Genomic DNA, 21,292 nt, shown 5'->3' on the forward strand with positions numbered 1-21,292 from the left:
CGCTGCTTCCGCTGCACTCTCCAGGTTTTGGATCATTGTGTTTTCTCATTTGTCACCAGGTGTTTTATTTGTTTCCTTGAAATTTTTATTGAGATAATAATCACAGATGCAGTTGTAAGAAATAATACAGAGGTATCCCAGGTGCCCTTTGCCCAGTTTCCCCCAATGGTAACATCTTACGAAACTACAGCACAAAGCCAGTTAGGCAACTTCCACTGACATACCCTGCCTGTCTTGTGCGGATTTCCTCAGTTCTGCTCCTGCGTGTGTGCAGTTCGGTCTCTACTGCTGCATCATGTGTGCGAGTTTCCCGTCCGCCGCAGTCGACAGACAGAGCATTTCCAGCACCGCTCAGATCCTTCCCGCTCGCTGGTGCCACTTTATAACCACACCCACCTCCCTTCGCTCCCTTCAACCCTTGGAGACTATCACCCGTTCTCCGTTTCCACGATTTTGTTATCTTAAAGTACCACAGAGGAGTTCCCACTGCAATGCAGTGGCAAGAATCCGACTGCAGTGGCTCAGGTTGCTGTGGAGGCAAAGGTTCCCTCCCTAGTCTGGCATAGTCCTCCACATATTTTTTTATTTCTTCAGTGACCCACTGGTTATTCAGCAGCATAGTTTTTAGCCTCCACAGTTATGTTTTTTTCTTGTAGTTTCTGGCAATTCCTAGTCTCACAGTGTTGTGGTTAGAAAAGATGCTTGATGTGATTTCAATCAACAAGACCAAAAGTATTACCAGTAATATGATTACTGAAAGGTTTAAACAATTTGTGGCACATAAGTTCTCCATCCGCTAATAGGTATACCATTTCTACCTTTTTTTTTAAAGCATTTATTTACTCATTTAACTTTTTAGGGCCACATCCACGGTACATGGAAGTTCGCAGGTAGGGGTCGAATCGGAGTTACAGCTGCTGGCCTCCACCACAGGCACAGCAATGCAGGATCCAAGCCGTGTATGTGACCTACACCACAGCTCAAGGCAACTGGCAACGCCAGGTCCTTAACCCAGTGAGCAAGGCCAGGGATGGGGCCTACGTCCTCACAGATACTAGTTGGGTTTGTTGGCCGCTGCGCCACGATGGGACCCCTCCCCCACATCTACTTTGGTAGAGCAAATATCCATTGCAAATTATGTGTTCTCTTCCTTACCAGCCTCACTTAGGTCTACTAAGAGCATACACAGTTAACGTTCACCTCGGAGTGTAAGAAGGCATCTCTGCAGTCATCTGGGAGTCTCCGTCTCCAGCTCATCCCCAGTCTCTGGCACCCTGGGCTGTGGTGCCTACAACTCAAGTTGTTTTCTCTTTAAGCAGTGATGGGGGGAGACTCAAAAGCAATGCCCCATGACCATCGCCTTCCCAGAACCCCAAGCGCCGGTGGCGGTCTGAGGACGGGTGGCGGATGTCTTGGGCGATGGACTCCTCGCATTCTGAACCTGCTGCTGCTTGGAGTTCTCCACTCCTCCTCTACCCTCCCTTCCTCCTGCGCTGCCACTGCAATCGAAATCCAGTGGCATGAGCATAATGGGGGGGAACAGAAACACTCATCTGTGTACCGCCCAGCGCACCATCTCGGGAGGTGCGTCACGTAAGCTTGCCACCATCAGGGACGCTACCTTTTGCCCACGTGGTGAGCAGGGATCACCAAATCCTATGTAAAAGTTCATTTTTCACCTGACAATCATGAAATTCTTTGTGGCGCAAAATGTTAAGAGTACGTGAATATTTTCTTCCCCTGAGACTTTTCATCTAATGGTCTGAGCATCCATTGATAAACCTCGCCTGAATCTGTTATTTCTGTAAAATCTACAGCATTAGAAAATCACATTAAAAACCCTCTGTTACTTATTTCCATACTTTTAAGCTGGCAATCTTCTGTAAGGAGCTTTCCCACTGGAGATTACTAGAGTCATTCTAGAAAGGCAGTACCAAAATACAATCATTATTAAAAAAAGAAAAAATATATAATTATTTCCCTTTACCCATTTTCAGAATAACATATTGGTATAATATTTACCTCCACTGTTAGCACATAAGTTTAGTTTTTCTTTTTGAATATCAAAAATAAATTTTAAAAAGAAACTTATGGATTTACTTAATGTGTCATCATCAACTACACTTGTGACTTCTTATGTTTAAATTATCTCAATTTGGGAGTTCCTGTCGTGGCGCAGTGGTTAACGAATCCGACTAGGAACCCTGAGATTGCGGGTTCAATCCCTGCCCTTGCTCAGTGGGTTAACGATCCGGCGTTGCCGTGAGCTGTGGTGTAGGTCGCAGACGCGGCTCGGAACCCGCGTTGCTGTGGCTCTGGCGTAGGTCCGCGGCTACAGCTCTGATTAGACCCCTAGCCTGGGAACCTCCATATGTAGTGGGAAGCGGCCCTAGAAAAAGGAAAAAAGACCAAAAATAAATAAATAAATAATGGTCTCAACTTGGCTAATGCCTCTTCCAAGTGACTCCTGAAACCTCTGGACTCATGCCCACTGGTCTGTGAGCACCTCCTGCAGAGCACAAGCTGTCCCAGGTTGACTTTATATCCCACCCAACCCCGACCCCGACCTGACATTAGCCATCTCTCCAGGAGGACTAGTTCTTTTAATGATATTTGGAAACCAAGCTTTGATACTAGGGGTACTCACGGCTACTACTTTCATTGCTTAAGGCCCTTTGGGCTACAAGAGTAATATTATACATTAATATTTATATTCATATTTCCAATTCAAATAGAACATCATACAGTTTTTTCTTAATTTCTCTGGCATTATATTTGTATCTTTGCACTTTGTATAGATATATTTGTATGTATCTAAATTTGAAAATCTTAGTTGCTGGAGTTCCCGTCGTGGCGCAGTGGTTAACGAATCCAACTAGGAACCATGAGGTTGCGGGTTCGGTCCCTGCCCTTGCTCAGTGGGTTAACGATCCGGCGTTGCCGTGAGCTGTGGTGTAGGTTGCAGACGCGGCTCGGATCCTGCGTTGCTGTGGCTCTGGCGTAGGCCGGTGGCTACAGCTCCGATTCGACCCCTAGCCTGGGAACCTCCATATGCCGCGGGAGCGGCCCAAGAAATAGCAAAAAGACCAAAAAAAAAAAAATTAAAATTTAATATTTAAGAAGGCACACAGAAAGGCCTGGCTTTCATTGCCGACCCCCTCACCCCAGGTAATCATTTTTATCAGTGTCTGTTTTATTCTTCCACTATTTCTCTTAGCAAGGTAAGCAAATAAGTATGTATTTCTAACTTCTTCCTTTATATACTCTGGTCTGTATTTTGCTTTTTTTCTCTTACACCCTAGAAATCGGTACACATTAGTACACAGAGACTAGCACTGTTTGCTTTTTAAAGTCCTGCATGGCATTCCATTGTGTGGGTGTTCCAGTTACACAATCAGGCCTCTATTATAGCCATCTGGGCCGTGTCCTATCCTCTGCTGTTACAGACAGCGCGGCGATGAATAACCCTATGCACGCACTATTTCCTTGTGGAAGTTTATCTTCAGTGTAGCTTCCTAGCAGTGGGATTACTGGGCCCAGAGCGAACCCATCTGCTTTCCCTAAGACTCCTGTTCTAGGCGCTGTACCATTTTTATACTTCCACCAGCAATGAATGAGGCTGTCTGCTTCTCTACAATAAAGTACTTTCAAACTTTTGGTATTGCATGGTAATTTCACTTTGCATTTATAAATGAGGGCAAGCACCTTTTCATGTTTATAAGCCATTTTCACACTTCCCGCCCTGTGCCACATCTAAATCTTCTTCTATCAGGCTTTCCCCACTCTCTGGTTATAAGATCCTCCATCCATGTTTTTTTCTTAGTATTGCAATGTTTCTATTTTTCACATTCAGGTTTGGTCCACTTTGAAAAGACAGATTCCAGGGGCAGGAAAAGCATCAGATAAGCCTCAAAAATCACAAAGTGCCGGAAAGTCAAGAAAGGAAAACGAAGGGACATGTCAACAGGACACAGAAACCAAACCGAAAGGGCTCCCACTGGCTAAGTCTGGGATAGTTTGAGCAACAAGGTAAATGATAGATTATAACCTAAAAGAAGTATCCATGAGAGCATGCTGATGTAAATAAGAGAATGTAAATGAATGAGTAAATTAATGTAAATGAATGAATTAATGAAGAAGTGGGGGGAAGCTTTTCCTTTCATTAGAACTCTAACTATTAAAAGGAGAAGATATGAGGGCGTTCCCGTTGTGGCTCAGTGGTTAACAAACCCAACTGGGAACCAGGAGGTTGCGGGTTAAGGATACGGCGTTGCCGTGAGCTGTGGTGTAGGTTGCAGAGAAGGCTCAGATCCGGTGTGGCCGTGGCTCTGGCATAGGCCGGCGGCTACAGCTCCGAGTAGACCCCCGGCCTGGGAACCTCCATATGCCGCAGGTGTGGCCCTGAAAAGACCAAAAAAAAAAAAAAGAAGAAGAAGAAGAAGAATCCTTACTAGACGCCAGGAAGGAGTAAGGGTGAGTAACATGAACAGATCTGCAGCCTCCAGGTAATTTCCCACAGAGACATTTCTTAGGTTGGGGTCTCCAGAATCAGGTGCTGAGACAGAGTCTGGGGTGCAAGAAACTAACCAGGGATCAACGCTTGTAAAAGAAAGGGGGGCATAATTGGACAGAGGAAGATGTCTCACTGCAGCACAGGCCTAGCTGCGCTTCGGCTGCAGGCAGGGAGCTGGGAGCAGTCCGCACCTTCTTACTCAGCACCGGTGCCACCGCCTGGCAAGGGTGCGACCCTGGGTGAGCTGAGTCATGCCTTCTGGCTGCACCTGCACAACTGAGCAGGTCCTTCCCCAAAGAGGGATCTGTGTGGGTTGTCCGGGTCTACCGAATGCTCATCAACACTTATTAATTACTCCCTTTGCAGACGGAGATGCTTGGCAAAGGCCCCCTTAAGTGGTGATCAACGTAAACGGCCCCTACGGCAGTGCAGTCGATGACAGGCTTGACTTCCGAGGCGTTCGTGCTAAAAGCACGCGTGAGGAGACAGCAGACAGACCTGCTGCTTTGAGTACTCTTCCCATGTCACGGTCACGGAACACAAAGCACGACTGGGAGTCCCTGCCAGACCAAAGCACAGTGCAGAGACCTGAGCTGTCATACGGGAACCTGGCCTGGCCGAGGAGCAGAACCAGGGCTTAGTGGGACACTGGGAAAGTCCCAGAAAGGCTTACAGATCAGAGAGGAGAACTTACCAATGTTAATTTCCTGCTCTCGAGAACCGCACTCTGACTGCATAAGACAAGTGTTCTTGGCTGTGGACTAAGTGTTCATGTTCCCCCAGTTACAGTGAATCCTGACGCCTAGGTGTTCCCATGTGGCTCACTGGGTTAAGGATCCAGCACTGTCACTGCATCCAAAAACAAAACAAAACAAACAACTCTCCACGTCTGGTGTGATCGTATTTGCAGGTGGGGCCTTTGAGAAGTGATTCCAGCAGGAGGTGAGGCTCTCTTGAATGGGTAAAGTGCCCTTGCCAGAAAGAGACCCCCCATCCCTTCTGTCATGTGATAATAAAGTGAAAAGACAGCCACCTACGAACCAAGAAGTGGGACGTCGCCAGAGTCCTGCCAGCACCTTGACCTTGGACTTCCAGCCTCCAGAAGTGTGAGAACTAAATTTCTACTACTGACAAGCCACCTAGTCTGCAGTATTCTGTTACAGAAGCCTGAACAGATTAAGACATTCTTGGAGTTCCTGTCATGGCTCATTCAGAAACGAATCTGACTAGCATCCATGAGGACACAGGATCGATCCCTGGCCTTGCTCAGTGGGTTAAGGATCTGGCTTTGCTGTGAGTTGTGCTGTAGGTTGCAGATGCGGCTCAGATCCCACATTGCTGTGGCTGTAGCACTGGCCTGCGGCTACAGCTCCGATTCAACCCCTAGCCTGGGAACCTCCAAATGCCTCGGGCGTAGCCTTAAAAAGCAAAAAAAAAAAAAAAAAGACTTTCTTGTCCTTAGAACATAATAGAGGTATTTATAGGTAAAGAGACATTAGGCCTACAACTTACTCTCAAATATTTCAGAGACAAAAATGACTAAATGATAAAGCAAGCAGCAAATGATAACCTTTAGGGAATCTAGGTGAAGGATATATCAAAGTTCTCTGAATTACATTCCACAGGTCTGAAATTATTTTAAAATAAAAAGTATAAAATATAGAAAAAATAAGATTGTATCCACTGGCAGTTCATTTTAGAGCATCATGTGAGAACTGGACCTGATTTTATTCCTATCCGACGATCTGTCCGGTCCTCTCATCTTTTTCTTTATCACTGGAGGTGCTACTTCATTCTAAATTCTATAATGTCTATTTCTGGACATTCTGCTCTGTTCCATTAGCCAACATGTCTGTCCACACATCATGCCATACAGCTATTTTTACAAAAGACTGTGTTTTAGAGCAGTTGTAGGTTCATAGCAAAACTGAACAAAAACAAAGAGTTCTCATTTACACTCCCTGCTCTCACAGTTTTATTGAGAAGTTAGTAGTTTAAAATCAGGCAGCATTTTGCCCTCTTTATCACTTTTCTCTTTCTTTCAGGAGTCTGGTTGAAATTTTTCTTCATTTTTCCCCTGTGATCTACTGCCATCGGAAAAAAAAAAGGCTTTACTGGGGAGTTCCCTGGTAACCCAGTAGTTAAGGACCCAGCATTGTCACTGTTGTGGCATGTGTCCAACCCTTGGCCTGGGAACTTCTGCATGCTGTGGGCGTGGCCAAAAAAACCTTTATTGGGACTGGAATTATACATTAACTTGGGGAGAATTTAACTCTGTGTAATGCCAAGTTACTCTACTTATAAATGTTAAACATGAAATATCTTCCCATTTGTTCAAGTCTTTCTTTTTATTTTCATTTTTTTTTTTAGGGCCACAATGGAAGTTCCCAGGCTAGGGGTCGAATCAGGGCTACAGCTGCCGGCCTACACCACAGCCAGAGTAACATGAGATCCGAGCCGCGTCTGTGACCTACACCACAGCTCACAGCAGCGCTGGGTCCTTCACTCCGCAAGCAAGGCCAGGGATCCAATCCGAATCACATGGACACTAGTCGGGTTTGCTACTGCTAAACCACAGCAGGAACTCCAGTTCAAGTCTATTTTTACATTTTTCAGGAATGTTTTCCTCCTATACGCCTCCTGGCATATTTCTTCAGTTTATTCTTAATTACTTTATCTTTCTGATGGCATTGGAAATAGAGACTTCTCTACCATTATTTAAAATTTTTTTTTTTGGCTTTTTAGGGCCACACCCATGGCATATAGAGGTTTCTACGCTAGGGATCAAATCAGAGCTGTAGCTGCCAGTCTACACCACAGCCACAGCAATGCACAGCCGCAGCTGCGACCTACACCACACCTCACAGCAACACTGGATCCTCAAACCACTGATCGAGGCCAGGGATCGAACCTGGGTCCTCATGAATACTAGTCACATTCATTAACCACTAAACCACGACAGAAACTCCTACCATATTTTAAATTATTTTTGTTATTAGATACATAAAGTATTCCTTTTTGTTTGCTGTTTTACATCCTGCCATTAAACTCAATTCCTTTTGTTTAGGTGTTCTGCTGTTATGGGTCTTCTCGGCTTTGCAACATATACCATCTCATCACTTGCACACAGGAACAGCTTCTCCTCTTGCTTCTTTCTTTCTTCCTGGGGCACCTGCAGCATACGGAAATTCCCAGGCCAGGGATCAAACCTGAACTGCACCTGAGACCCACACCACAACCGCAACAATGCCAGAGCCTTTAACCCACGGTGCTGGCCTGGAGATTGAACCAGCAACATCACAGAGATGAGCCAGATCATGAACCCACTTTGCCACAGCGGGAACTCCTCCTTCTTCCTTTTCAATTTCTTTCTTTTTTTTTTGCTTTTTAGGGCCACACCCATGGCACATGGAAGTTCCCAGGCTAGGAATTGAGCCAGAGCTACACCACAGCCACAGCAAAATGGGATCTGAGCCATGTCTGCGACCTACACCACAGCTCACAGCAACACCAGATCCCTAGCCCACTGAGTGAGGCCAGGGATCAAACCCACATCCTCATGGATACTAGTTGAGTTCATTTCCACCACGCCACAAAGGGAACTCCCCTTTTAAATTTCTAATGTTTCTAATTATTTTCTCTTGAATGTGGCAACTGATTTTATCAATACAATGTTACAGAGCAATAGTCACAGTGATAAGTATCTTACTTTACTGCTGGTTTTGTATGTGCAGTTTTCTTTGAAAAGTATCCATTCATTTCTATTTTATTCTTTGTCTCATTTTCTTTCCTGAATCAGGAATGAATGTTGGATTTTTCACATACCTCTTTTGGCATCTATAAAAATAATTTTCGTGCTAAATGTATTCATATGGTAAGTTTAGTAACAAAAGTAGAAGGAAGCAATTATCACCCTTCATACCTACTGGTCACACCACTTCCCCCAGAGGCACAAGTCCCTGTACTCCTGGTCTCTCACCAGCCCGACTACCCTGCCCTCATCACTGCTAATGGAGCTCTGCTCCCAAAGGTCAACAACTGTCTGAGTGTAAAGGATTTAGCTCTTTTTTTTGTAGCGCAGCAGGTTAAGGATCCTGTGTTGTCACTTCAACAAATGGGGTCACTGCTATGGCATGGGTTCCACCCCTGGCCAGGAAACTTCCACACGCCTTGGGCATGGCCAAAAATAAATAAATAAAATAAAAGGATTTAAATAGTTTTTATTTTGTTTTGTCTTTTAGGGACATACCCAAAGCATATGGAGGTTCCCGGCTAGGGACTGAATCAGAGCTGCAGCTGCTGGCCTACACCACAGCTACAGCGACGCCAGATCTGAGCCACATATGCAGCCTACACCTCAGCTCACGGCAACATCAGATCCTTAATCCACTAAGTGAGGCCAGAGATCAAACCTGTGTCCTCATGGATACAAGTTAGATTTGTTTCTGCTGAACCATGATGGGAGCTCTTAAGCAGACGTTTCATGAAAAAAGAAATTCTATGGCAAAAAAAAAAAAAATTAAATAAAGTCACATACTTACAGCAGGGCTTCTTAAAACATGTGATATGCAAATGAGCACTGTGATCGTAAAAACAGGGACCACTGTATAAAGTCCAAATGCATCTGCTGATGTGCATTTATTTTCGAATCCCAGGGTCGAATACGGCACCTGGAAGACTGACACGGAGACGTTTCCAAGGTCGGGAGAGTATCTGTATTTGAAATTGTGAGCATGTGAACACAGGCCAGTTCCCCGAGAGGACGAGGGTGGGAAGCGGCAGCGACACAATCCATTCATTCCCTCGTGGATATCCACCGAGGACCAGGACGCAGCCCACGGTGTCTGCTCGAGGTGCTGGCAAACCCACTACTCAGCAGAGAAGCACCAGTAACGGCTTGTCCGGCAGTCCTGAGTGCTCTGAGGACACACAAAGCAGGGTAAGGGGGAAGCAGAAGAGGAAGCTCTTTCAAAGGGAGTTGGGGCAGCCTCTCTGCCAGGGAGGCAGCTGAGCAGAAATCCAGACGAAGTGAGAGCCAGGCAGACATGTGGACACGTGGGTGGGAGGAAGGTCTTCCAGGGGGAAGGGACCGCAGGTACAGAGGGTCTCGGGTGGGGCCAGGAAGGCCTGGCAGAGACAAGCAAGGAGGCCTCGTGGCTGAGGCAGAAGGAGCGCAGGAGAGATGAGCCAGAGGCAGGGGTGGGCCAGGGCGCTGAGGGACTCGGAGGATTTTGCCTCGAGCAGAGGAGGAACCCCCTGGAGCACCCTGCGCAGAGGAGGAAGGATCCTGGCTTGGGCTTTAGAAGACTCACTCCGGCTTTCTGGAGGGTGGGGGGCGGGGGGGCACTGTTAGGGCGGCCAGGGCACAGGTGTATGTGATGCCTGCCACAGCCGGGACCCCCACTGCTTTGTTTTTGGGTTTTTGGGTTTTTTGGTTTTTTTTCTTTTTAGGGCCACACCTGCGGCAATGTGGGCATTCCCAGGCTAAGGGTTGAGTCGGAGGGGCAGCTGCGGGCCTACATCACAGCTACAGCAACTCAGGATCCGAGCCTCATCTGTGACCTACACCACAGCTCCCAGCAACACCGGATCCCTGAACCACTGATGGAAACCAGAGACTGAACCCGCATCCTCCCAGACACTATGTCAGGCCCTTAACTCATTAAGCCACAACAGGAACTCCCCGAACTGTTCCTTTTTCTTTTTAAATTTTTTTTGTCTTTTTGCCTTTTCTAGGGCCGCCTCCCGTGGCATATGGAGGTTCCCAGGCTAGTGGTCGAATCAGAGCTGTAGCCACCAGCCTACGCCAGAGCCACAGCAACGTGGGATCTGAGCCACGTCTGCGACCTACACCCCAGCTCACAACAATGCTGGATCCTTAACCCACTGAGCAAGGTCAGGGATCGAACCCGCAACCTCTTGGTTCCTACTCGGATTTGTTAGCCACTGAGCCACAACGGGAACTCCCGATTTTTTTAAATTTATAATGATTTTTACTTTTTCCATTATAGCTGATTTACAGTGTTCTGTCAATTTTCTACTGTACAGCAAGGTGACCCAGTTACACCCACTGTTCCCTTTTTAACACACTAGTGACACACACAGCTAACACGCTGGTGTTCTTCCCTTCCGGTGCTGACGATAGACTTTTCACTAAGTCATTTAAAAGCTTCCCTGAAGACTTCCAGTAAGTTCCCGCTATGGCACAACAGAAACAAACCCAACCAGTATCAGTGAGGACACAGGTTCCATCCCTGGCCTCGCTTAGTGGGTTAAGGATCCGGTGTTGCCGTGAGCTGTGGTGTAGGTCACAGACTCGGCTTAGATCCGAGTTGCTGTGGCTGTGGCGTAGGTTGGCAGCTGTAGCTCCGATTCGACCCCTAGCCTAGGAACCTCCCTATGTCGTGGGTGCGGCCCTAAAAAGAGAGAGGAAAAGAAGTTCATGTTTGTTCAGTTAGTATATTAATAAAAATTACTCCTCCTATGATTCCAAGTAGGTGGGCCCAAATTCACATTAGGTAGTATGACGAAGCACTGGGAAGAGGGAAAGCTCGGAGAGAAATGTTTTAAAAAGTTTAAAAAAAATCCTATCATCAAGACTTAGAGAGCTCTGTCTAGAGAAATCTCTTCTCCATAAACCCTTTGCCGCCACTATTTGTGACTACTTCCGGTACTGAAGTACAGGTGGCTTCTGCTCAGGAGGATGTTTCAGCACTGCCTAAATCCAGCTGACAGGCCTCGGGACAGGATCAGGTAGTAATCGTCTTAGAGTCCCACGTGATGAGGTGTGGACGGCTCCCCGCCTTAGATAACAGCTCAATGGCACGCAGGCTCCCAACACCACCAGCAGCTCGCAGTAAAACAGGAACCCATGTCTGTGATGTCTTCAAATGCAGCTGATTTTTTTAAAAAGTGTAAGACTGTGCTCCTTCACTCACTGAAGGCGGTGTGTGGGGGTGGGGGTAGGGGAATACAACTCTAAGGATTAAAAAAAAAGGAGTTCCTGCGGTGTGCAGCAGAAGTGAATCCGACTAGGAACCATGAGGTTGCGGTTCGATCCCAGGCCTTGTGCAGTGGGTTAAGGATGCCATGAGCTGTCGTGGAGGTCACAGACGCAGCTTAGATCCTGCGTTGCTGTGGCTGTGGGGCAGGCTGGCAGCTGTAGCTCTGACTTGACCCGTAGCCTGGGAACCTCCATATGCCGGGAGTGCAGCCCTAAAAAGACAAAAAAAAAAAAAAAAAAAAGGGCATTAGGAAAAAACCCTCCTTGCCAAAGGCAGGAAAAAGTATGCCAGTGGCTGTTTACACCTTCTCCCCATGCCCACATCTGAACGAGTACTCTAGGAACCCCGTCCGACTTTAAGACAGCTATCACCCCACTGACAGCAGAGGAACACACTCAGAGGCACCAAGTCAGGTGCCAAGGTCATTCATCAAGTAAAAGGTTCGGCAAGGAGGCCAGTGTGGCAGCCGTGGAACAGCTCAAAGGAAGATGGAAAGGAAGTTACATCCTACTGAGGACCACAGGGGCCTGCTCCACAGGACAGGAAGCCAGCTGAGGTTTCCAGAACACCAGTGACAAACTTGCTATTCATTTTAAAGGCACCATCCCGGCTCTTCATGGCAGACAAGGTACAGGGTGAAAAGACAGGGTGGCGTGAGGAGGGAGAGACAAGACACAAGGTACTGCAGTGATACAGGTGATCACGGGGCGTAACAAACCATCCCAAACCCAGTGACTTTAAAAGCCACCGTCTTTAATTTCTATGACTGTGTGGGCCAGCAGATCAGGCTAGGATCCACTGGGCTGGTTTCCTATGAGCTGCAGTCCACAGGCAGCTCGCCTGGGGCAGGAGAGTCTCAGATGGGCTCATCCACCGCAGGGGCTTTGGTGCTTAGCTCATCCTGGCTGGGCCTCTCTCCACGTGGTCTAGCCTGGACTCCCGTGCGTGGCTCCCGTGCGTGGCGACAGAGGGTTCCCCAGGAGCCAAGGGGGGAGACAGCTGCTGTCTTGACGTCTAGCCTCCAGATCTCGAGCACACAGCACTCTCACCAAGCTCATGGGTCAAAACAAGCACAAGGCCAACCCCGAGTCAGTGGGGGGTAAACTGACTCCACCTCTCGGAAGGAAGTGCCAATAGCTGTGGGCTGTTTCTCAATTTACGACACAAGGCGGACAGTGGCTACGCTGCAGTGGTGGTGGGGGGGAGTTTGGTACACTTGACAACAGGATTTGCTGATGAACGGGATGTAGAATGACTCTTCAACCAGGGACCTGAACGGATGAGACTGTCACTACCTGAGCTGGTGAGGCCGAATACCAACGCAGGGCGTCAGTGGAGGAGCAGGGGCTCGATGCAGTCCTTGACACGGCCACCGATGAGCATTTGTGGCTTAAGGGCTCCAGGGAGTAACATCCCCACAGGCCTTGTCGACTGTAGGGAGTGGGCCTCGCCCAGATGGACATTCATCCCTAATCCCCTGTGACTCAGTTTACAGGAGGAAAAGGTCAAAGAAACTCGGAGACTTACGGGACAGCTCCACCCCTCGGACCCTACTGGACAAGGACTGATATGGGAACTGAGCAAGGCCCATGGGACAAGACCACGTCTCTCTGGAGCCCACGTTGATACCCACCCCCCGACTTTAAGGAATAAAAACCCCGACAGGACAATAGAGAAAGGGGGCTCTTCTCCCCCCTCCCAGCAAGCCTGGGAGCCATCTGCTTTCCTTTAATAAAGACTTTGCTTGTGAACAAGAACCCGGGTTCCGGGACCATCTTTGCGGCATCACGAGGCTAGAAGGCGCAGGACCAGGAGAGGAAAAAAACTCAAAAGAGTACGGTTTGGGACCTGCTAAGTCTGAACCGCAGTAAGACCTCCGGGCAGGTGTCAAATGGACAGAGAGCAGAGGCGGGAGCGGAGCGGAGTCTCGTTTGCGCAAAGGGGAAGGGACCAGGGCAGGAGGAAGGTTTTATCTGCGTGACTAGGTCAAAAGGCTGTGCTTCCAAACGGCCTGACCTGTGGTTGCCCAACACCTCTTCCACATTTCTCGTCCTGCAAGAAAGCAGTAAAGGCCCAAAGAAGGTCCAATTTATATGGAAGAAAACACACAAGCTCTTTTTGTTCATGTGGTTTTGGTTTTTTCTGGATATGACCAAAGAGTTCTTGCAGACAGACCTATTTGCTTTCTGGTATCAACAGATAATGACACAAGAACTGATTACATCACTATTAGTCATAAGGGGAAAAAAACCTGTTCTCCCAAAAAGGAAAAGAAAGAGGCCAGGGAGTTCCCTTGCAGCCTAGCGGTTAAGGATTCAGTGTGGTCACTGCTGTGGCCACTGGCCTAGGAACTGCGCAAGCCATGGGTGAAGAAAGAGAGAGGGTGGGAGCAAGAAAGAAAGAAGCAAGGGAGAGGAAGGAAGGAGGGAAGAAGGAAGGAAAGGAAGTAAGGCAGGATAATTGCAGAATGCAAACAATGAAGTCTGCACAACCCTACAGCTTTCAAAATGCAAGTTATAGAGAAAATGACTACACCTGAGCTTTAAAAACAGATATGAAATAACAAAATTAAAAGATTTTTAAGAAATAGTTCGTCTTAACTTCTAAAATTACATCAACTATTGGGGATGAGATTTAAGGAGCCAGATTTTTTATCCTGCATTATTTAAAAGCATAATTATTTCAGAAGTTCCCATCGTGGATAAGTGGAAATGAAATCTGACTAGCATCCATGACGATGCAGGTTTGATCCCTGGCCTCGCTCAGTGGGTTAAGGATCTGGCGTTGCCCTGAGCTGGGGTATAGGTCACAGACATGGCTTAAATCTGGCGTTGCTGTGGCTGTGGTGTAGGCTGGCAGCTACAGCTCTGATTTGACCCCAGCCTGGGAATCTCCATATGCCGCAGGTGTAGCCCTAAAAAGACCAAAAAAAAAAAAAAAAAGAATCTCTATCCAAAATAAAGACTGCAGAACCAATATGCAATATCATGCAGCCTTTAACTCCAAAGAAAACTGAAACATATGTTGGTAGTTATAATGTAATGGTTACTACAAATGTTCAACATACTCAAACATGATTCAAGTGAGTTTACAGGAGTATGATTCTATTCAATTCCACATATATTTACTGAAACTAGTACTAATTAGTTTCTACCAGTAACTAGATTCTCTGGTAGATACAAAAATGAATCCAATCATACTATAAACCTAAAGAGCAGAATTTTTAAAATACTTATAATAAAGTGTACAGTATAATGTTTATTTATATCCTGATTCGATGCACAGGTGATTTACGGAGGCTTTCTAGAAACATAATCTTAAATAAAACTGCATTTTAGAAACAGAAAAATACATACTAAGAGGTGAAGTAGGGAATAAGGGGAGAAGTCCCGACACATGCCACAGTACAGATGAACCTCAAAAACATGCGAAAGACACCAGACACAGAAGACTATTTACTATAAGCCTTCATTCATATGAGATGTCCAGAAAAGGCACACAGAACGCAGCCTGGTGGTTGCCTGGGAACGGGGTGGCGACAGGAATTAACCACACACTGGTACAAGGGATCTGACTGGGGTGATAAAAAGTGTTCTAAAAATGGACAGTCATAACGACTGCATAATTTGGTAAGTTTACAAAAATCACTGCAGTGTACATCACAAAGAATAAATTTTATGGTATGTAAATAATATCTCGGTAATTTTGCCTTAAATTTTTTTTTTTTTTTTTTTTTTTTTGCTTTTTAGGGCTGCATCCGCAGCATATGGAAGTTCCCAGGCTAGGGGCTGAATGAGAGCGCAGCTGCCGGCCTACACCACAGCCAGAGCAACGTCAGATCTGAGCTGCGTCTGCGACCTACCACAGCTACCTACCACCTACCACAGCTTGCAGCAATGCCAGATCCATAACCCACTGAGTGGGCCCAGGGACTGAACCCACATCCTCATGGACACTAGTCAGATTCCTAACTTGCTGAGCCACAATGGGAACTCTCTAAAGTTGCTTTAGGAAAAAAAAAAAAAGGCAAAGTAAAAACTTTTAGACATGCAAAAGCTGGATTCATTACCGACTGACCTGCGTTAAAATAAACGTTAAAATGAAGCCTCAGGAAGAAGAAAACGATACCAGATGGAAATAGAGATCTATGGAAAGAATGACATACACCAGAAGTGATAACTCCATAGGTAAGTACATAAATATCTGTGTACTTATGACTTGAATATTAAAAAACTGTTTCCACAAAATAACACCAATGTAATTTGAGCTTTATAACATAAAATGCATAACAGCAATAACAAGGAGGGAAGAAACTGAACGATGTTTTTGTAGGGAACTATATGTGAACTATGATAAGTTATGATAAATATGTATGCTATAAACCTTAAAGCAACCACTAAAACAATGGAGTCGCAACTAATAAGCCAACAAAGGAGAAAAAACAGAATCATCCAAAAGCAAACGTTGGAGTTCCCGTCGTCAGCTCTGTGGAAACGAATCTGACTAGCATCACAGGTCAGCAGCTACAGCTCCAATTCGACCCCTTGCCTGAGAACCTTTAAAGGCCAAGAAAAAAAAAAGGAAATGTTAAGACTTAAACCTACGCATCAACAATCACATTAAATGCAAATGGTCAAAACATGCCAAATAAAAGGCAGAGACTGTAAAGCAGACACGGCTGGGATCCTGCACTGCTGTGGCTGTGGTGTAGGCCGGTGGCCACAGCTCCGATTCGACCCCTAGCCTGGGAACCTAGAAGCACAGCACTAAAAAGACAAAAAAGAAAAAAGAAAAAGAGAATTGCTGAGAGTAAATTTTAAAAGTTCACATCACAAGCAAAAAACACTGTAACTATGTGTGGTAACGGATGTTAACTGATTTTCTTGTGGCAATCATTTTGCAATATATACATATACTGAATCATTATGCTGTATACCTGAAATGAGTATATGTCAATTAGATCTCAATTAAAAAAAGGAAAGGTATCTTTAGACTGGATTAAAAGAACGAGACCCGACTATCTGCTGCTTACAAGAAAAGCAGCTTAAATACAAAGGTTAAAGTAAACAAGTTAAAGGACACGCTGCGCTAATCTCATCCAAAGGAAGACCAGAGGACATGGGACTTTCCTTGTGGCACAGTGGGTTAAGGATCCAGGGTTGCCACTTCAGCGCTTGGGCTACTGCGGTGGCACAGGTTCAACCCCTAGCCCGGGAACTTCCACATGCTGCAGATGAGGCCAAAAAAAAAAAAGAAAGAAAGAAAGAAGGAAGGATAGTGGTCATGTTAACATCTGCCAAAGTAGATTTAGATTTCAAAGCAAATGCCAGTACCAAGGTTAGGCAGGTAACTCTGTAAGAAAAAAGGGCCCGTTCCTGAAGAGGACACAACAATCCTAAAACACCTTGCGTCCCTAATGACAGAGCTGAGAAACACACGACACAGAAACGGAGAGAACGACAAGGAGCTGCAGACAAATCCGCAACTACTGTTAGACACCTCTCAGTAATTAACTACCAGGACAAACAGGAAATCAGCAAGAACACAGACTCCGTCAACACTATCAACCAACCCGCCGGAACTGACACTTATGGAGCATTATGACGTAACAGAATACCCAACAACAAACACCAAAACACACTGCTGAAAACAGAATACACTTTCTCAAACGCACATGGGATAGTCCCAAGAGAGACCACATTCGGGGCCATGAAACAAGCCTGAACACATTTTAAAGGACGAGTCAGACAAGGCGTGCTCTGGGACCACATGGAATTAAATTTGAAGCCAGTGGCAAAAGGAGATCTAAAAAAACCCCCAAGTGACTGCAAACGAAACAGCATACTTAGAAAATAACCCATGGGTCACAGATGAAAGGAAGAACAAAATTAGAAAATAACTTGAACTGAATGAAAACACCTCATATCAAAATTCACGGGATGTGAACAAAGTGGTATTTAGGGGTAAAAACAGGAGCAAACACCTAAGAAAGAAAACACCACATCAATTACTTTCGTTTCCACCTTAAAGAACCAGAAAAAGAGCAAGTTAAACCCAAAGTAAAAGGGACAAAATATCAGACAAGAAATCAGTGAAATAGAAAACAGAAAAAGAGAAAAAGTAAGTGAAATCAAAAACTGGTTCTTTTGAAATCAATAAAACATATAGGAATCAAATGTGTCAGGACTGTGTTCAGTGCTGATGTTTAAGTTATTTATCTTGTCTCTAAATACGAATAAATGATGCAGGAGACACAGGAATGATTAGATATACAGACTCGCGGGTTACAGTTCTACCCTACAAACTCTCTCCGAAAAAAAGCTAAAAGACATATATCAGTCACCGGACAAGCCGCAGAGCTCTTCCAAGTATTAGTTTCCTCAGAAGTAAAATCAAAGAATTGCATTAGATCTTCTCTAAAGCTCCTTCAAGCTCTCACATCCTCTAAAGGCCAAATAAGAGGGACACATCTGCTACCTACAGCTCCAAACGACCTGGTAAATAGATGCCTGGGAACCTGCACTGGCACGCGCCCTCGAAACAACCAGCCCGACCAAAGAGGACAAGGTGGGCAATCCACCCACAACTAAACGCATACATTTAAATACCAATTCTGAGGGGAAATGGAAGAATTTCAGTTTAATGTAAAATCAAGGAGTAATATTACTAATTACTCAGTTGTTAACTTCTGTGCTTATCACCCCATTTTATTTTATTTTTTATTTTTATGGCTGCACCCAAGGCATACAGAAGTTCCTGGGCCAGGGATCGAATGCCAGCCACAGCTGCAGCAATACCACATCCTTTCACCCACTGTACCAGGCTGGGTGTTGATCAAACCCATGCCTTCACAGTGACCCAAGCTGCCGCTGTCTGATTCTCTCCCCCTCCCCCCCCCCTTTTTTTTGTTTTTTGCCATTTCTTGGGCCGTCTTTTTAGAGCCACACCGATGGCATACGGAGGTTCCCAGGCTAGGGGTCCAATCGGAGCTGTAGCAGCCGGCCTACACCAGAGCCACAGCAATGCGAGATCCGAGCCGTGTCTGCGACCTACACCACACTTCACGGCAACACCAGATCCTTAACCCACTGAGCAAGGCCAGGGATCAAACCTGAAACCTCATGGTTTCCAGTTGGATTCGTTAACAACTGAGCCACAAAGGCAACTCCCAACTTTGGTCTTTTTAGGGCCACAAACGCAGCACATGGAAGTTACCAGGTTAGGGGTCAAATCAGAGTTGTAACTGCCAGTCTACACCACAGCCACAACAACACCAGATCCAAGCCTCGTCCTCTACCTACACCACAGCTCACAGCAACGCCGGATCCTTAACCCACTGAGTGAGGCCAGGGATCAAACCTGCAATCTCATGGATACTAGTCAGATTCGTTTCCACTGAGCCATGACGGGAACTCCCAAGACAGCTGTTTTAGATGAAATTACTTCTCAATTTTGTCTTCAATATTACTCCTACCAGTAATAGGAAGTGCTGATTATATGCATTTCTGCACACATGCTTGTATGGAATTAAATAACTGAGAAGTCATAGATGCTGGGATGGATAAAGGGCCTCTCATAAACAATTTGTTTTTTCAAATGTTCTACGGTGGGCCATGAATTTTTGCAGTCTGAGATATGTAGGAGCCTTCGGCTGTTACCTTTCAAGAGAATATTACCTTGCATAAATAGTTACTTTATACAAATAGTGATCTAGTTTGATAAACACAAGAAACTAAGAAAATTCTATAAAAACGATTGAAGCAGCACTTTAAGTAAAAATTCACACCTCACTCATTTAAAGCCCCTATAAAGTTATATACATTGATATATCTCAGTAGGAAGGTCTGTGCTTATGAAAACACAAATTACACATAAGTAGTTTAAAGAATAGTTTTCATATGAGTGAATGAGCTTTTATGCCCCAATATACAGTCCAGTGACACTGCAGACCTTCCAATTTGACCTGAAGTCTGAGAATTTACAAACAGTAGATGAAGGCTCTGTGTACGATCTTTCACCACTGTGTTTTTAAAATTCTGACAAGCACTGGGCCTTAACTGCTGCAGACTGTTTTAACTTAAATCCTGGGGTGTGCTCTCTAAAGGCTGGGCCTAAAGCCTGACTAACCTCCCAAGAGCACAACCGCTTAGCCACGCCCCCCCCCCCATTAAGGACCAAACAATGAGTTGCGCCGACCCTCCGCCTCAGTAACAGGTAAACACTGGGTGGAAAGACGTGAGTCATGTTCCCGTAGCCACTCAACAACCGTGTGACCTAGTCACACTCATTTCCTACATCTGCTCAGAGACGTGAGCAAGACGAGATGCTCCCTCCGTCCCCACCAGCGCATTCACGGTCCTTTCCCATCCGATTCCCTGTCTCCCTTTGATACTTCCGACGACCATCTACAGGTTAAACGTGCGATTTCAACCTAAGTGCACCCTGCAATGTTCCTGCAGAGGCTTTACTTCGAAAGCATTACGGACTCAGAAGAGGGAGGGTACAATAACCTGACAGAATTAAATAGGACTGGCACTGACTTCCGAGTAAATAAGTATCACCACAAGCTGAGGACCTTCCTCTGACCATCTCTGGAAGCAGCTTTAAGAAACTAAGAAACACCTAAAGCCAGCCAGCTTCAACTGATTCAAACATTTCTCACGCATGTTTTGGTATCAAAACGGAGGAAAGTAAACAATCTTCAACAGACTAACGCCCCATTTTGACGTGAAAATGTGTTCCGCAACTAACTTCTTCTGGCAGGGATAGCTTTCTTCGAAATTAAATGTTCCATAGGTTCGAAACAATTTTCTTAAAAATTCTCGTCTGAAAACGTCCCCTCAACCCTGAGCAAAGCATTCCCTTCCTCGTGGAGCCCTCGCCGGGGGCTGCGCCCACGCGGGCCCGGGACGGGGGTCCCGCCGCGGCACTTCCGCGTAGGCGCGTCCTCCGCCCCGACGGCGCGCGTCTCCCCAAGCGTCCCCTCCCCTCCAGAGAACTGCCCTCGGTGTCGCCCACACTGGTCCCCGCGGGGTCCCGGGACCCGATGGGTTTCCAGGAAGGACGGCGCGGAGGAGCCGCGGCTGCCGCCACTCAGGCCCGCCGCCTCCCGGAACAAACGGGTCGCAAGCGGGTGCGCCGGGCTCGGGCGGACACGGCCCGGCGGACGCTGAGAGCGCCCTGCCCACCGAGCGCGCCTGCGGGGCCGACGCCCGGGGCGACTCCGGGGCCCCGCCGGGTACTCACACACGCAGAGCTCCACCACGTACGCGTAGTAGGACCACACGACCACGAAGGTGATGAAGAGCACCGGCACCCAGCCCACGCTGCGCTGGCAGCAGCGCCACAGCGTACAGGGCGCCATGTTCCGCCGGCGGCCGCGGCACCCAGCGGCCCGGGGTGGCGGGGCGCGCCAAGCCCCCGGCGGCGGCGGCGGCGGCGGCTGTGGCGGCGGCGACTTGGACGCTCCCGGAGGCTCGGCGCCCTGCTCGGCGCCCCGCCCCCGTCCCCGCCGCGACCCCTCCCCTCGCCGCGTCGCGCCCGGCCCCGCCCCAGTTCCGCATTGCGTCTGCGCCGCGGCCTGGAGGCGGGGCCGCGCGGGCGGGAGTCTGCAGCGGAAGAGGCGGGGCAGGGGACGGCGGAAGTGGGCGGAGGGGGCGCGCAGGCGTGGTGCGCCCCGCCTCCTGGCCGCTCGCGGGGACCGGCGAGGCCCAGGTAAACAGAGGTTCAGGCTTGGAGGCTCCCGGCGGGGACCCGCGAGCCGCGCGAGCTGCAA

General features: G+C 47.1%; 1 protein-coding gene across 3 annotated transcripts in view; it reads right to left on the reverse strand.

The window, feature by feature from the left end:
• Positions 1-20,990, reverse strand: part of ZDHHC20 (zinc finger DHHC-type palmitoyltransferase 20) — a 73,007-nt gene extending 52,017 nt beyond the window's left edge. Inside the window, exon 1 of one of the 3 annotated variants that reach the window (XM_047756367.1) lies at positions 20,764-20,990. In XM_047756367.1, coding sequence (XP_047612323.1) covers positions 20,764-20,881 — 118 coding nt within the window. In that variant the 5' untranslated portion in view covers positions 20,882-20,990. The remainder of the gene's footprint in view (positions 1-20,763) is intronic. The other 2 variants (XM_047756368.1, XM_047756369.1) reach the window with 2 other exon arrangements.
• Between the last annotated feature and the right edge of the window lie 302 nt (positions 20,991-21,292).

Source organism: Phacochoerus africanus, chromosome 13 (assembly GCF_016906955.1).
Source record: "Phacochoerus africanus isolate WHEZ1 chromosome 13, ROS_Pafr_v1, whole genome shotgun sequence".
Lineage (NCBI taxonomy): Eukaryota > Metazoa > Chordata > Mammalia > Artiodactyla > Suidae > Phacochoerus > Phacochoerus africanus.